At 39.9% G+C, this 16,761-nt stretch overlaps 1 protein-coding gene across 1 annotated transcript; it reads left to right on the top strand.

The window, feature by feature from the left end:
- Nucleotides 1-611: 611 nt before the first annotated feature.
- hspb8 (heat shock protein family B (small) member 8) lies at nucleotides 612-15,705 on the top strand. The gene is made up of 3 exons (XM_084728358.1): nucleotides 612-1,288; nucleotides 6,655-6,718; nucleotides 14,017-15,705. Exons 1-3 carry the CDS (start codon nucleotides 865-867, stop codon nucleotides 14,189-14,191), a joined length of 663 nt encoding a protein of 220 aa, XP_084584484.1. The 5' UTR covers nucleotides 612-864; the 3' UTR covers nucleotides 14,192-15,705.
- The last annotated feature ends 1,056 nt before the right edge of the window (nucleotides 15,706-16,761 follow it).

Here is a 16,761-nt window from a genome sequence, read left to right as displayed (position 1 = left end):
AACTGGAATAAAAATAAAAGCTACCTGAAACGATGCTAAATCAATCAATTAAAAAGATACAGGAAATATCTTTTAGTTTTAGTTTGTCAATTTGTTTGTCAACACAGCAACTGTGAAGAGGCAGTGGTGCATATTTTTATTGGTACTGAAGTGACTGTGAGTCAAGTACCTTCACAATGTGTTGTGTTTGTGTTGTAATACCCACACCAAACTTCTTAAATCTTCTCAGAAGACAAATGTCTCCCATATTATAATTTAAAAAAACTAAAACTAATACTGAAACTAATAGAAAGTAAACTGAAATAGGAAAACCAACTCTTTAAACTAACTGAAACTATAAACAGAATTGAAAACACAAACAAATAAACGAAAAAAAGATGTAAAATTTAACAAACACATAAAAAACTTGGTCTTATCTATTTTTTTCACCCCATTAAAGAGCTGAAACTGTTGATTTGAATGAGAGCCAGCCATTGTTTTATCAACGTTTCTTTACTTTAAAGATTTGAAGACCTTGTTAGATAGATATTTTTTGCAGTGTGGTCCCTTCCAGATCCTCCCAGCACTTTCCCGACACTTGCTCTGTGCAGACTCACGTCTGGGAAATCTCTGCCCGGTATAAAACCCACAGCCAGGAGGAATTAACTGAAGGTTTTAGGAAAGACAGCGCACGCTCAAGAGGTTGATGTTGGATCTGATTGGAGTGATTGCGTAACGGTGATGCGCCTAATCCAAAAGAGATAAAGTTTTACAACACAAAGTTATAAGTAGTTGTTGTGGGAAGTTTTTTTTAAAGAAAGGGTTTAGTTTCAGGGTTGTTTGGCACAAACAGCAGAACTTTGACTGGTTTTGACTGAGCGGGACATGGCAGAGGGAGACTTCTACACGATGGGGAACCGACAGAGGTTTCCCAGGGACCCGTTTGGAGAGTCACCCTTTAGGGATCAGTCCCCCTTCAGGGATCAGCTCGCCTCTCGGTTTATGGACGATGACTTTGGGATGCCTTTCCCAGATGATCTGGCGATGGACTGGCCGGGCTGGGCTCGGCCGGGTCGGCTCAGCACGCGCCTCAGCACGTCGCCCTTCAGCAGCGGTTTACGCACAGGGTTCCCCCAGCGTCAGTCCACGGGAGGCCCCGCGCTGTACACCAGCCGGTACGGGGAGCCCTCCTCCCGGAGCTCACCCACCACCACCGGGGGGGAGCCCTGGAAAGTTTGTGTGAACGTCCACAGCTTCAAACCAGAGGAATTAAACGTCAAAACGAGAGACGGGTTTGTAGAAGTGTCAGGTGAGTGTTTGGGAGGCTGTTGCACAGGAGTCACCTACATTTAAGCACTGTTTCAGGAAGACACAAAACTTTATCAAGTTCATGGAGGGTAAGGGCCTTTAATGGAAGGAAACCTGTGTACGTCTCCATGCTCCGCTTCTATATATGTATATATATGCGCGCGCGCGCGTGAACTTCAAATATTACAGCACTGAAACACTAAATTTTCACTGACATTCAGAAAAAAGATCAAATATACATAAAATGCTGCCTAGAAAATTAAATATATTAGAAATATGTTATGTAAAAAAATATTGGATAACATAAACAGTGATACTGACATGGACCAATACAGCTGTTTTAGGCCAATATTGAGCCGACTGATATCTGCCTGACTCTAATTATGATCAGTTACTGGAGGTCAAAGTGTGACAACCAGTTCACACTGATATTAGAAACAGCTGTTCTAATTTATAGAGCACAATTAAATACAATTAATACTGTTAACTAACTGGGGTTGGATGCATCAAATAAGTTAAATTCAAGACATACTGCAAACACATTAAAATGAATATAAACTAAATTAATGGGGCAAACAGCTCACCTGCTTTTGGAAAACACTAAAATCAAATCCTCAGTATTTCTTGTGAGAACTTTAAGTTTTACATTCGATAATGTAGTAAAGTTGTAAAGTTTTTAGATTTAAAAAATAAAATAAGTGAAAGTATATTGTTTTCCGAGCAGAAATATATCTCTGGCTGTGTGGAAAACTTGAAAACACACAACAGAATTTAGACCTAAATGTCTAGGGAGGTAAAAGTTGAAAGAAAATATAGTTGAAAAATTAGAATATATTTTAAAGCTATAATATGTATTATTTTTGCATTAAAATGTCTTAAACAGTATAGACCTATGTTATATATTTTGTTGAGTTGTATACTTACATTATCCTAAATGTTCCCAGCAATTTCACTGATAGACAAACACAGAGGAATCTGTAATTTATTCACGGTAACGGTGCGTTTCCTGTTAGCTGCCAGAATCTATAACGTCCATGAAAACACAGGATTCATCAGATATGTCGGAGAGTGAGGAAGGAAGTCGACAAAAGTAGCGTTAACAAAATCTTTCATGTATTACCATGTCTGTGAACATGATTTCTGCCTGAGTCACGTCAGATAGATTTTCATCAGCTATGGTGGTTGTTCAGCTATGAAGAAAACAACTCCCATGATCCCACACTACTTCATGACATTATCAAATACATCTTTAATGTAAGAGAGCGCCTTAGTGGCAGAACGTAGCCTACATATTGTGCGTTTAACAAAATAACTAAATAATCTGACAAGCTTTTTTGATGGCTTGTCAAACTTTTTCTTCGTAGTTTGGGATTTCACTGAGGGAACTATCTGGACTCCTGGCTTAAATATTTATAAAACCTCTCATTATGGCCCTGCTTATGATCTTCATTATCCTCTTCATCATTGTCATCTTTCATTAGTGTAACCTGAAAAAAAGAATTTTTGTGTTTTCATTATCTTAGAATGAGCCATTTCTATCTATACAGGGTGTGGGTCCTCTTCCATGAAGTCCACCATGTTGCACCCCTCTGTTTCTACAGTAGTCCCAGAATGGACAAACCAAAAAAAAAACTGGCCCTGTAGACGACATTTCTCATTTTGTGCCGGTCCTACGCATTGATCCTTTGACGAACCTTTCACCAGTTATAGACAAGACAACATCTCTACATTAATTAAAAAGTTAAGTAATCAAAAATCTGGATCAAAAGTAATCAAAAGCCTGAATTATGCAGATCTTAATGAAAGAAAGCGTGAACATCGCCTCGCTGAGTATCTCTTAGGATCCTCACTCTAACCTGGCCAAGAAATCTCAGCTCTTTCACTCTGGCAGCAGATTTTAAGCTGCACAATGAAAGCCTCAGCGGTGTAACATGGTCTCAGCATTAATGAGTCTTGATGTGGAAGAGCTCGACAGATTTTGGGGACTGGGAGTTGCGCGTTGGCAGGCAGATCCTCAAGCTTAGACACACCTGTTTCAGATTCCTGGAGAATCGCTCCCTCAGTCACCCATGAGCTCAATTTAGATTTAAAGCAAGGCAAGGCCCGTGACAACAGTCTCTGTTTACAATAAGACAAGCCGCTCGCTGCCATTAAACATCGGAGAGAATGTTCTGGAAATAGGATCACACTTCTCCCCAGCAGTCCTCGTGCAGGTTTTGTCTCTGCCGGTGTCACGCTGTAGCGCAGTCACTCTTTATGGGAGTGAGTTGTAGAAATTGCTGCCTCATGTCAGCGCTTCGAAAGACAAATGAATGCCAGGGATACCCGGGGCTGAAGGGGGCACAGAGGACAGCCGGCCCCCCAACCCAGAGTTTTTTATAAACACATTGTTGGTATGCCAGTTGGGTCATTCAATCAGCGCCATGTTGGGCCCGCCTGCCGCTGTGACTCGACCCCGTTCTAAAAGTGTGACAGGGAGTGTGATACAAGCATGTTCGAGATGTTCGGTACATGAACAGACAAATGTTTCATGTTAATCATTGTTGTAACTGACTGAATTAAGGCGCTTTGTGCACCTGAGTGGTGCCACGAGCTTCTTCTTTCTTCTGGTAAAAAACAGCGAGAGAACAGCTCAGTTCAATTCAGTTGATTTTTAGTTTATTAAAATCTTACTGGAGGATTTTAACAAAACTTCAGTTTTGCCAGAGGTTAGATTTTAACGAAAAAACAATCAAAACACATCGTCGCTGCACTGTTAATACAATAAATATTTTATAGTCCTATTTTTCTACTAGACTGAGCTAAACAAGCAACAGGCTAAAACTTACATTAGAAGCATTTCCACCAAACACGTGCTGTGTAGTACCGTTGAAATCCTTACCTTCATGATGATTTTGAAGAAATATCTAATTGCAGTTATTTTGACTGATATTGCAATTGCAATAGGATTTGCGATATTAGAAGAAAGGATCATTTTCACATCATTATTCCCATTTTCTTTGAAAAACACAGTAAAACGATTATGGTGTGTGTGTTTTTTTTTTCACCGTTAACAAATACTGTGCATCCTGCGATTTGAAAACTGTAGTAGACCATATGGAGATTTCGATAAAATTTCGATGAATTGTTCAGCCCAAATTCAAGCCCTCGATCTGCTTTGCGTTTCCACTGTTTTCTTAAATGTTAAATGTTATCGTGGCTTTTTCAGTTTCACTTTTCCAGCAGTTGGCGAATAACAGATGAGACTTGTCTTGGTGATGAGATGATGCAGCATTTACTCACTGCCACACTATAACTTAAACGATATTGTACAGTTACTGCCATATTAACGACTAAACTTTTCCTCTGTTTTGTTCACATTCACTGTAATTTCTCTGCTGCTCGCTCTCTTTCAGTCGCTCAACCATACATTTGCTATGCAGACATGCTTTGTGTTCTTTGTTTTTAGTATGTGGTTGTTTATTGCATTTATTACAATCTTTGTATGAGAAAAGGCTGCAGGCAGTGAGAAAAAAGACGTGTAATTCTACATCAGACCGCGATATGACTCTGGTTGCTCTGATTCTCTCTGACCAATCAGTGATCTGCAGTGTTTTAATACCACATTTTAGCATCAGCTCAGCTTGCTCAATAGAGGGGTAGCAAGAAAATGTGACAAAATGTACTGGATCAATTGGTATCATTTACAACTTTTGCCAACTGAAACGCAGAAACAACTTCTAATGTGTAATGGACTGAACTGGACTGAAACTGCTTGGTGGAAGCACAGCTTATGACTGAAACGATAACAGTCACAATCTCCACTATAATACTGCAGCTGAGAGTGTCACAGTTTTCATTTTAAGTCAAAAATCAATCAGAATGAGCTTTTAAAGCAGGTTCAGCAATTCCTCCAGTATTTTTTTTTTGCATGCCGACTTGATGGCAGGCATTAAGACGGTATAGAAACAGACAGTTTTCTTGCTGAGGGTGCAGTTTGCTTATGTAGGTCATATAAAGGCATGAGCATTAAATTGAAACTGCTTCATAACCAGTTGTAGTATGTTAAACTACCTCTCATAGAGTGAACTTTTCTATGGCTGCAGCAACATGTTACATAGGAAGAAGTTGTGCAGCAGATGTAGTTTATATGAAACTAGCTGCTAAATGCTTCATTATGTTTACCAGCTAGCTATTAACTTTGTCTGTCTGCAGTTTTAATGCAGGGCGTATTGCATACAGCTGGAGTTAACCAAAACAAAAGTGAAATGGAAGATGCTAAAATGTTTCTGACAGCTGAGGGAAATTTAGTGATGATTTTCTGTACATTGAAAATACTGATGAATGCAGTTTCTTAAAAAAAAAAAAAAATGACGTAGTCAGTGATTCTTTGAACTGAACAGAAAAGTGATTCATAATTTCCACCTCTGCTCATGGCTGCAGTCTTGTCCTTGATACCAGCGCAGGCAGAGAAACATTTTATTACACTATCCATCACGAGATCTCCTCCCAGAACATACAGTCTTACACAGAGCATCTGGAATTTGGCATCTTTGTCCTGAGAGGCAGCGCCTTGTTGGACTTACTCTCCGACCAGACCTTCATTATTCATGAAATATGTCACAGAGACGACCAGGGGACCAGTTTTACGTCTTAAGTCATGACGAGGTTTAAATAATAATCTCATGACTTCACCGGTGATCGTAGCTAAGTTCTCTCTGGAGTTTTAGTCCGCACTCGATCTCTGGTGGAGTCCAGCACTTTCGGCAGGCAGAGACGTCACTGCGGGGGTATAAGGTAACGCATAGTCAAGCCTGGAGTGCAGGCGGGGGTTGAGGGGTGGGGCAGACCACACTGCTGGTGGCGGCAGTGATATTTAGCAGCCCCGGAGCAGCTGCTAGCGAGCCCGAGAGATAGAACAGCCATAAAGAGAGCTCAGAGGAGAAAGTGGAGGAGGGGAGGGGGCTTTCCAGGCTGTTCTCCCCAACTTCAACGTGTCAGGAGAATCATTCTTGGAAGAAAGTAAAGAGAATAAAAAGGGTGTTTCATCATTTCAACATGTTCATTGCAACCCACCCAGAGGTCCCAGAGCAAAAACACTGCTGGGATTGAGCAATGGAAAAGTGTGTGCGCCAAATGAAACATGGTTTCATCTCAGTGTCATCAACACCTTTCTGATTTACATCCATACTGAAACTCACGAATACATTTGAAGGTTTGAAGAGTCGTGATATGTTTACATGATGAGTGTCCCATTGAACCGGTGATAAGGACACTCATTTATGATCCATTACCTGATTGAACTATGGCATGATGTTGAACTTAATAAGTTATTTAAGGTTAGTGGACTCACTCACTTATCTGCTGGTGTTTTTGTTTTTCTAACAGGGAAACATGAAGAGAAACAGGAGGAAGGAGGCATAGTGACAAAGAATTTCACAAAGAAGATACAGTGAGTATCATTGCAGGGAGCTCTGCATCACTTCTGCACTCTCTGCACCCACACTTTTTGTTTTCCCCACTGTCTTTCTGCACATAACAGGCACAAAGGAATCCAACTTTCATTGTATTTATCAACATATCTTTCCAAATGAGTTTAGTCGCACATAAGTCAAATATTGTTGAGTTGTTTTTCCACCCTTTGATCTGACATTACAACTGAAAATGATCTCTAATAGCTGTGGGCTAAAATAAATTTTGCCAGAGTTTTGAATTTTATAGAGGTAATGTAAAATTAAACTGACAGCATAAGTAGCCCAGAAGAGACAAATTAAACACTGGCTCTAGATTCAGCCTTTCATGTTTTTTGTGAGTTTTATGGCCACTGTCAGTTCTTTAACTCACCTGGAAGGGGAGGGAGAGATGAGGTTTTAGCAACCTGCAAGTTCACCACTAGATGCCACTAAACCCTACACACTGGTCCTTGGGGAGTTTTCTAGTAAACAAAGTTTCTCTTTACATGTTGAAGGCATTTCCTTCATCATAAAACATTTGCAAAGCCAATTTTTCCGTAAAAGTTAGAACCCTGCATTGTTCACATCCATGTTTACTTGCTAGCCAGCTTCTTCTTCGCTGCCTCCGTTGGTGCGTGGGTGGGAGGGTGGTGGGTGAGACAACCAAAATGGGTAAAACATTGCTCCATAAAGCTACAACTGGTCAGGACTGAGGATCCTCACAAGATGAAATGGATCTTAGGGCATGCCACATGAATACTAGAGCAGAAAATAAGAAAAAACTCCCCTCTCTAAAAACACTTTCTTTCTCAAAGTAAACAAGTTGACCTGTCTTCAGATAAAGCGTCAAAAACAGAGAGCCAAAGTACTTAGTACTTACCTTCTTATTTATTCATTTTAACTATTAGTTTATTTTTACATTGGTAATTGACAGCAACAGGTAGAGAGACACAGGGAACCAAGAATTTTATTGTATCAATCATTTCTGTATATGACAATAAAGCCTTGAAACCCAAGATACACTAAATGCTAGCTGATCAGAAGCTAAGCTGGAAGAAAGGCAGGCCTTGGACTTTTTGTGCCAAACTAATAAAACAGATAGAATATTTTCTTGTTAAACAACATGACAGCATCCTGCTCTCTGTTTATCTCTGAAGAAATGTAGAAGTCAATACTGTGTCACATTCAAGTCCACGCCTCGCCTCTGACTTAAAAAAAAAAAAAAGTTTTGGACAGCTGCTCCACAGTCATATCAGCTTTGAGTGGACAAACAACTCTCCAATCAGAACTCGTCAGGTCTAAACTCTGTCTGACAAAAACACCACTTACTAACACTAGAATACTGAAGCAGGCACTACGCCGAGAAGTGTTGGTGTGCAGCTCAGCGCAGCACAGATGTCTTGCATATTGCAGACTTATCATACTGTAACTCATCCAAGCCAAACAGGCCACAGAAGTTTCCACAACCTGCCTGCCCGGCTCTCCGCCGCCTCTGCTTGTTTAATTGGGTAGTGGGAAGACTTCAAACAGCAGCGCTAATCGCTGGTGCGAATCGCCATCTCGCTGGCGCGTCACTCCGGTTCTGCTAATTTCCTGTTGGCTAATTAGTAAGCAGTTGTGCTAGCCTCACACTGTTCATATCACAATCGCTTTAATTGGAAAGCCCCCCAGATCAGGCCTGTGCTCCTCAGTGAAGCAAAACCTAAAACCAATGACACACTGAATATATAGAGAGGGGTGGAGGTGGTGGAGGGACAGGAGGGGGGGGGGGGGGGTTCATATATAAATAACTGACCTCGATACCCAAATCCGCTGGTTATATGAAAGAGAGAGATAGCAGAAGTCATATAGTTTCCGTGGCTGGGAATTTACTTTTAATTGAAGCTCTGCTACTTTTCCATTTTGTTTCTTATGGTAATAAGAGCAATAAACTGTGCTTGTATTACAGTTTGAAAAGGGCAACAAAGTGCTTTAAAGATTAGAAGAAACATCACACACTTACCATCTGCCAGACACGTGTAAAGACAAGATAAAGGCAGACACATGTGAAACTTTAATCCGTCAGATAAGATGGTAATTTTAACAACATTAGTGGATGCAGTGCAGCCACGGCACATGTTGAACTGAAAGGGCCGTTGACTCTTCTGAATAAAACTACCATTATTACCTCCTGTGTTTACATGTACACTGTGGTAGAGGAAGTACTCAGATCATTTTCTCATGTAAAAGTGGCAATACTACAGTGTTAAAATACTCAGGCATGTCAGGCAGAAACAAGCAGTTTGTAGATGTCAACTTGACATTTAATAACCTGCATATTTTTCTTGACCTTTTACCTTTATTAGACAGGACAGACAAAGATAGACAGGAAAGGTGAGAAAGAGGAAACAACATGCGGCAAAGGGGCACAGGCTGTAATTGAATAACTGCTACAGCCTTAGAACGTGTGGCACACGCTCTGAGTTATCAGGGCGCCACTAATAAGCTTTATTTTCTAATATTTTACAGCAGGTGTGGCTCAGGGTTTGGACCACCTAGTGCAAAAGTCTACAATAATGATAAAATTATCACTTTCTTGCAGTGATATGGCTCTGACACAGTGTTACTGATTTAATTTTCTGTTCAGTTTCTTTTTTAACCCCTTCCTTTTTGAAGGCCATAAAACAGATGCACCTCATAACTCCAGAACTTCCTGGAGAATCATCACATTTTTAAATGGCCATGCTGGCCTGACACACAGAGTCAAACTGGATCAAGCTCCCACGTGTGTATAGAAAAGGGGCTTATGTGACCACAGATGCTCTGAAAAAGTACTAGTACCAGAAATCATTTATAGAGTGCACTGGTGATGTGCAGCAAACAAGTGCAACAGGGTCCAAGGGTGAAATTTTCTGTTAAACTTTCAAACAAGTGAGAAATATGTCAGTTATTAACCCAATATGTTGCTGCTGAATCAGTTCTGAGGACAAAGGTGGCTTGAAGACCCCAACGGCAACACCCATCTGTTTGTATGCGAATGTCCACAGCGCGAGTTTTTTATTTTTTAGGAATCTTTTGTTTGTGTCTTCATGAGTCACATGATGCTGCTGGACTGACGCATGCGCACTGCGTCTGGCTGTGTGGGACGGAGCAAATGGTTTATATGTTTTACACACCACACACACTCCGTGAACACATACTCACCTTGTCCGGTCTCACTGTCATGTCTCTCTCTGCCTCACTGTCTCTGCAGGGGAAAAGCATATTGGACAGCTTTTTGGCAGCTGTACAAAATCAATGTGTGAGATAAAACATGCGCTTGCCAGAGGTAAATAAACTCCCCGAGCTGGACAGATAAGGTTTCTGCCCGAGACCCACGTAATGGGCTGGCTGAGTGATTTGACTTTGTCAGAAGGGGCAACTTTGCTTCACAGCAATTGGCTCCTTGAAGGAAGGTGGGGGGGGGGCAGAGATACTGACACATGTGTAGGCCCATGTGTGTGTGTGGCTCGAGGGGAAGTGATAAAAAAAAAACATTTACCATAAATGCTGGCTTACACCAACCTCAAATACTAACTTTAAATTTATTTTTCTCCAGTATCTTGAGAGTCTTTATTGAACTCGCCAGAATATTGTGTGTCGTTGCTCTCTCAACATGGCATGAATGGATTGCCATGAAATTATTAACAAACATTCAGGGTCCCCACAGGGTGAATCCTAATGATTTTGGTGATCCCTCGACATTGAGCTTGACAACGGTGGTTTTGAATGAAACATCTGAAATCGATACTAAAATATTGGATGTTTCCTACAGGATTAATTGTAATAACTGCCACCGTCAGATCAAACTTACTCACTTCTCCTAAAACCAGTGCAGTCTGACAGAAATTTGATCTAGAAAATTAAAATAAAGTTGCATGTAGGCTGTGTCAGAATAAATTGAGTGAGCACGACTTTCAAAGTAATAATAATGTAATGTAAAGAGCGAGAAAGTCTGCATAGAGAGGAAGTTGGGGTGGATGGGTGAACTTCGCACGGGAGACCAAACCACACTCAGTATTTCTTGTGCCTAAATCTACCCAAATCTGGTGATTATTTCACAAACTGCAGTGAGACTTGAAAATAAAAACAAAGTTGCAATAATAATGATAGAAATACAGAGCCCAGCAGCAGGATTACTCTGGATAAACATCAGCTATCACGGCTGTAGATTCTGTTTTTTTTAATATTTGGGTTGAAAATATGCCACATTGCACAGTTAATTAAATGCCATTTTTTATATTAACATTTGCAAATGTTTTTCCTAAAGTATAATGAGCTGACAGTAAAATGAAATTGTCAGAAAACTAGCAGAGAGTAACAGCCAGACCCCAAGACCTCATTCAGAGAATGAAAGATGAAGATTATATTAGACGTTGATGACAAAACTTGCACTATTTTTTTAGAAAAACGGGTGACATTGATGTTGTTGTCCAGAACACATTCAGTATTTTATATGAGATCTACATGAGTGTCCGTCTTCAAGCCTCCATCTATCAAGCCACCCTTCCTCCACCCATAATCACACTCACCTGACTGCCCTTGGCCTCAAACAATGTGAAGACATTTTCAGGGACCTATTTCCTGCAACTTATCTCTCCGGACACATTGCATTGGTCTTGTTCTATCTTAATTGGATTTACTGTAATCCTACTGTTGGACTCTGTGTTTCTATTATTGTTGCAACGTTCTTTTTATTTTTCTGTAATTGCCTTTTTCCCACTTGCAGCTTCTATTGCATCCTTTGCCATTTGAGGAGGGGGGGCTCTCTAGTTTGTTTGTTTTTTTTACCCAATTTCTGCTTTTGCTTGTGTTCCTTAGTTTTTTTCATTATCTTCTTTGTGAACTCGGGCTGGGTCTGGAGGTTGTTGTTCAAGTGAACCTCCATGAGACGCTGTTTGTGATATTTGGCTACACAAATAGACCTGACTGTCTGTCTGTCTCACCGCCTGTGAGATGAAGTTTTCAATCCCCTCTGACTTGTATTTCTCAGTGGAGTGGGAAGCCAGTGGAGGGTCCTCTCTAATTAAATGGTCTCCTCCACTGAACAGGCCAGCCTGATGTTTATATTAACTCCCAGACACTTGGCTGCTCTCACAGAAAACCTACAATACCCATATTTGGCCACACTGTCTGACAAAGACCAGAGTTTGCTTGGATCTCTGCATGTTTGCCTCCACGGCAGGTTTTGGAAGACTTTCATTCCAAAGTGACATGATTTACAAACCTCAGATCCAAGACAGTTGGGATATTTTGTAAAACAGAATTAAAAACATAATGCAATGATCTGCAAATGCGACCTATATTCACTTGAATACAGTACAAAGACAAGATATTTATTTTTTAAAGTGATGAACTATTGTGTTGTTTTTGTTAACTGACTATAATATTCTGAATTTGATACCTGCAACCCACTCCAATAAAGTTTGGACAGGGACATGTTTAACACTGTGTTACATCATCTTTTCTTTAAACAGCACTCGTTGTTGAAGTTTTAAGAGCAAAATTCTCTTTTTGTCTGTCTGCAGTGCCATAACAAAATCTATTCAATGGGTAACCCCATAAACCTTCTGTTCATTGCTTTTCATTCACCTATTGTGGTGAAATGAAGTGAAATCCCCAAAATAAATTAGTAAGTAAAAATAAATGGTAGATATAACTGTTTATTCCGGATAAGACCCAAAATAAGGACATTGATGTGTCAGTGCATTTAAACAGAATTGAAATCACTTATTAAAATAACAGCAAAAAAGGAGAAGAAAAACAAAAATGATATAAAACAACAAAATGAAATTCAAACCTCCATCCGGACTGCCATTGATCATTAATTTAATCTTGAACTATGATGTCACTTTTTCCATTACAACAGAGATAGCATCCGGGGCCTCGGCCTTCATGCCCTGTATTCTTCCTTTTGCTAATTCTAAAGAGAGCGTGTTGTAAACACATTTTTAATAGAAGATAGGTCTGGACCACAGGCAGGCCTGTCTAGTACAAAATTAAATTAATTAAATTCCTGACAATCGTGTGTTGGAAAACACTGTTTTTAAACTGTTGGACTGCAGTTTTCCCACAAAGTGGTGAACCTGACCCGTCCATGCTTCTGAACGACTGTTCCTTTTTAGGATGCCCCTTTAACACCCATTCATAATACTCACCTGTTTCCAGTTAACCAGTTTACCTGTGAAATGTTTGGAACAGGTGTTTTTTGAGCATTACACAACTTTCCCAGTCTTTTGTTGCTGTTGTCCCAACTTTTTTTTAAACGTGTTGTAGGCATCAAATTCAGAATGATTGTATTTTTACAAAAAACAATAAAGTTAATAAATTTTAATGTTAAATGTCTTGTCTTTGTACTGTATTCAACTGAGGTTTGTATATGAAAATAAACTTGACATTAACATAATACCAATCAGTTTAATTTTATTTATACAGTTACAGACCCTTTCATACTACAGCTCTGGCTTTTACATCAACACTTTGTACCTTCCTGCAAGTTTTGGAAGCCAATTATGCCAGTCTGCTGTGGAAAATATAATATTTTCACCATGAGAAGTGTCAAAGAGGAGGCAAAAAAAAACTGCCTGGCTTGAAATTAGCTGTTACCTATATGACAGATGTTAGCACCAGGTTAGGAAAGTATACACCGATGGAAATTTACAGGTGTTAACCTCTGCAGACAAGCACTCTCATTAATTGGAATGAGGTTTCATTTCTGCCTACACCTGACTCCACCGTGTGTTTTCTCTCCCTCCTCTTTGTTGCAGAGCTGAAGGATTCTTAATGAAAACTCCCGATGGCTTTCAGTTCCTCTCTGAGGTGTGAGATAGTTTTTGTGAGTCTAGAATGAATGCTCCAAGGAGGACAGGGTGAAAGTTTTAATAACAGTCCAAATCCTGAGCCAAGTTTTTTATTTTTTTTCTCCCCTGTAGAAGACATACAGTGGTAAAATCATCCAACTGCAGGCTGTTTATGGGTATTGACAAAGTGTCAATAAAAAAAATCCGAGCATTTAAAAATGTTTTACAGCAGCTGTTATGGGGAAAAATGTCACCGAGTTTTGCATGACCTCCATGCAGGAGCTGAACCGTTTCTCTAGGCTGTTTCTGCTCACCGCTCTCCTTATTTTGTTCCTCCCACTCAGGCTTTTAAACATTCTGAACGCACGCAGCTTACAGAATTTCCACCGACTAAACTTCTGCTGCTCTTAACATCTAAACTTCTTTTCTTGCCTAGAAAACTTCCAACCACATCCTCTTTCTCACCTCTCTTTCATCAGGATCCCGATAGATGTGGACCCCCTGACCGTTTTCGCCTCCTTGTCCCCTGAGGGCGTCCTCATCATCGAAGCTCGGCAGACGCCTCCATATTACCTGTTCAGCAACGAGGGCTGCCAGGGTGGTGAGACACTGGAGGTGGAAGCCCCCAAGCCTCAAGAGGCCCCTATGGTCTAAAGCCCCATCTTTTGACTGACAGAACAAATCATCCTGCACAACTGATTAAAAGTTTGATATGGAATGTGTGGCCTTCAGCTTTATGTTGTTAGGAGTTTTTAAAAAATGATGTAAAGTATGCAAGGAAAATAGTCCTGTTTGATATCCTTATTAAAGCTGCACAAGGCAAAATTGAGTCAAGCATCTGATTTTATGAAAAATAAATGCATGATAAAAAAAAAAACATTTTTAACCTTTTCCCCTTGTTGCAACTTCCTAATCCAAACAAAGATGGTTGCCATAAATCACACATCGTCTTAATTTGTACAAGTTGAGCCAAACTGAAAGGGATGCTTCAGGTTTTAAGTGGGCTTGTATGAGGTACTTATCCACAAATAATGAATTAGCTACAGTAGATGCTTGTCGGCACATCCTCAGTTTTGAAAAGCAGAGTACCAGCACTGATGCTAAGCTGTGGAAGGGGTCAGAGCCAAAAGATATTCGCCACTTAAAACAAAGATACACCTAAGAAATGTGTATCTATTTAAATGAAGATTATATTTAGAAACCACCGTTATACAAGCCATACGTTGCCGCCTCCAAACCAACCAAACTCCGTAGGTGAAATCGGTCACTTTACTTCGCAGCAACAACATGGGAGTTGCTGGTCTACTGCTACTTCAGTCTCTTAGTTCATTTGTGTTATTGTGTTACTGTCACTTAAAGTCACACAATGAAAAACAAACTAACGGATCACGGCAGAAGTAGACCAGCAACTCTTTTGTTCTGTGAAGTAAAATAATTAATTTTGCTTATGGAGTTTGGCTGGGTTGAAGAGAGCAGTATTTGGCAGTTTTCCATCGGAGAAGCCTGTCGGACTGCGGAATAAAGTGATTAAAATATTCAGAATTAACTTGTCTTGTGCAGCTTTAATAATTTGGTTGAGGTTATGTACGAGCTGTTGGGCCACTAATACATGACAAGTCATAGCATTCTCAATAACCAGTAAGTTAATATGACACTGTGTGTGAACTTCTCAAGGTCAAAGTTGTATTTGTATTTATATTAACATGCAGTTAATTTAGCCGAACAGTCTATTGTATGTGATTTATTAGGTTTTAAAGAAATGACAAATGGGCCTTTATTTTCTTGAGTGCCTTGACTTCCTTCTGTTCCACAGTTGTTTATCTTTTGAGTTAATGAATGTCACTTAAACTGACAAGAAACGAAAGCAAGTTACCTTTTCTGGCTTTATTAGAGGGTGAATTGTGTGCATTAATACTGTATTCTACCAAAGTGTATTGTAAATATACTTTAATATGTGCCAATTCATTATAAATATTAATCTGAAGTGTTCCAGGTTTTGCAATATGGTTTGCATTTTTTCTTTTCTATTTGAGCATTCAGAAAGATGGCCGCATGATTGTTGGAGCAGACAGACTGACTCGTATGCCAAAGACGTTTGTTTCCTGCCTTCTTTTCTGTTGATGTCTTTGTATTGGCTGATGCAATAAAAATGTCCAGCCAATCTCCCAGTGTGTCTTAACATCTGTGTCTTTTATTGAGAACCGTGCCACTCACAGGCCTGGTTCCAGGGATCCAGGGAGCCTGTGGTGTTATTGTTGGATAACAGAAGGAATTGGGCAGCAGATTAGCAGAGGGCTTAGTGCTGGGTGAGATTGGCACGGCTGTGCGCTGCAGAATGGGCCGAACGCACGGAGGCAGTACTGCCAGAGCTTTTGTATGCAAGTGCAAAAAATTGGGGCAGTTCCATTGCATGTTGTGTGATGCAAAATAATGTAATCTTCTCTGTGTATTGGAATCAAGAGGGATGATCAGTTTGAATGCAAAAAGTTTCCAAACTGGAGCGACACTGTGGAAACAACAAAAAGGCCTCCACGGTTTGGGCCGTGCAAAGGCGCCGCTTTGTGTGATATGCCAGCTCACATAAACTGTTGTATTATTGGTATTAGATGAAATGTGTGGACTTGTGCTGCCATGGCAACAGCATAATTGGAATCACGCCAGTCTCCACTTGGGCAAGTTACTCATGTAGAAGTGACTAATGCACAGCTGTGCAAACGTATAGTGTCTGATTAATGTCAAAACCTCTTAGCTGAAACATCATCATAATTAATCTCTTTTTTAATTTTGCACACAGAGTTTCAGAGGTAAATATGTTGCTCACGAACGTGATCACTGTAACATTACTGCTATTACTAGAAATATCTGTGGTCGTGTGTCTGTGTCATGAAGAAGTAAAAAAATGTATATTAAAGAGTAGTAACATCACAAGTTATTTGTATGGATTATTTAACATTTTATATTTATATATCTATATTTACGTTTTTGAACAGAGGAGATTAAATTCAAAAACATTCAGAAACACTCATTTGTGTGGAAGTCTATGGTACACAACACACATGTAGCCCAGCTGTGGCGTCTTCACTGATATAGGGTTCCCCGTTTGCTGCAATGTGATCTTATTTTCATGGCAGGCAGACTGGAGAAACCAATTTTCAACGTCTGTCTTTGAGCTACATTTACACAGAATCAACAGAATAAACATTCCAATTTTCAACTTCTAATTT

The sequence above is a fragment of the Lutjanus erythropterus genome, chromosome 10 (assembly GCF_056507025.1).
Source record: "Lutjanus erythropterus isolate fLutEry1 chromosome 10, fLutEry1.hap2, whole genome shotgun sequence".
NCBI lineage: Eukaryota > Metazoa > Chordata > Actinopteri > Lutjaniformes > Lutjanidae > Lutjanus > Lutjanus erythropterus.
This window is presented reverse-complemented; position numbering and strand designations above follow the sequence as displayed.

Excerpts from the sequence above, each read along its gene's own strand:
- hspb8 (XM_084728358.1), top strand. The coding sequence starts at position 865 with ATGGCAGAGGGAGACTTCTACACGATGGGGAACCGACAGAGGTTTCCC. Across the intron at positions 1,289-6,654 it reads CGGGTTTGTAGAAGTGTCAG|GGAAACATGAAGAGAAACAG; the intron begins GTGAGTGTTTGG and ends TTTTTCTAACAG. Across the intron at positions 6,719-14,016 it reads AATTTCACAAAGAAGATACA|GATCCCGATAGATGTGGACC; the intron begins GTGAGTATCATT and ends CTCTTTCATCAG.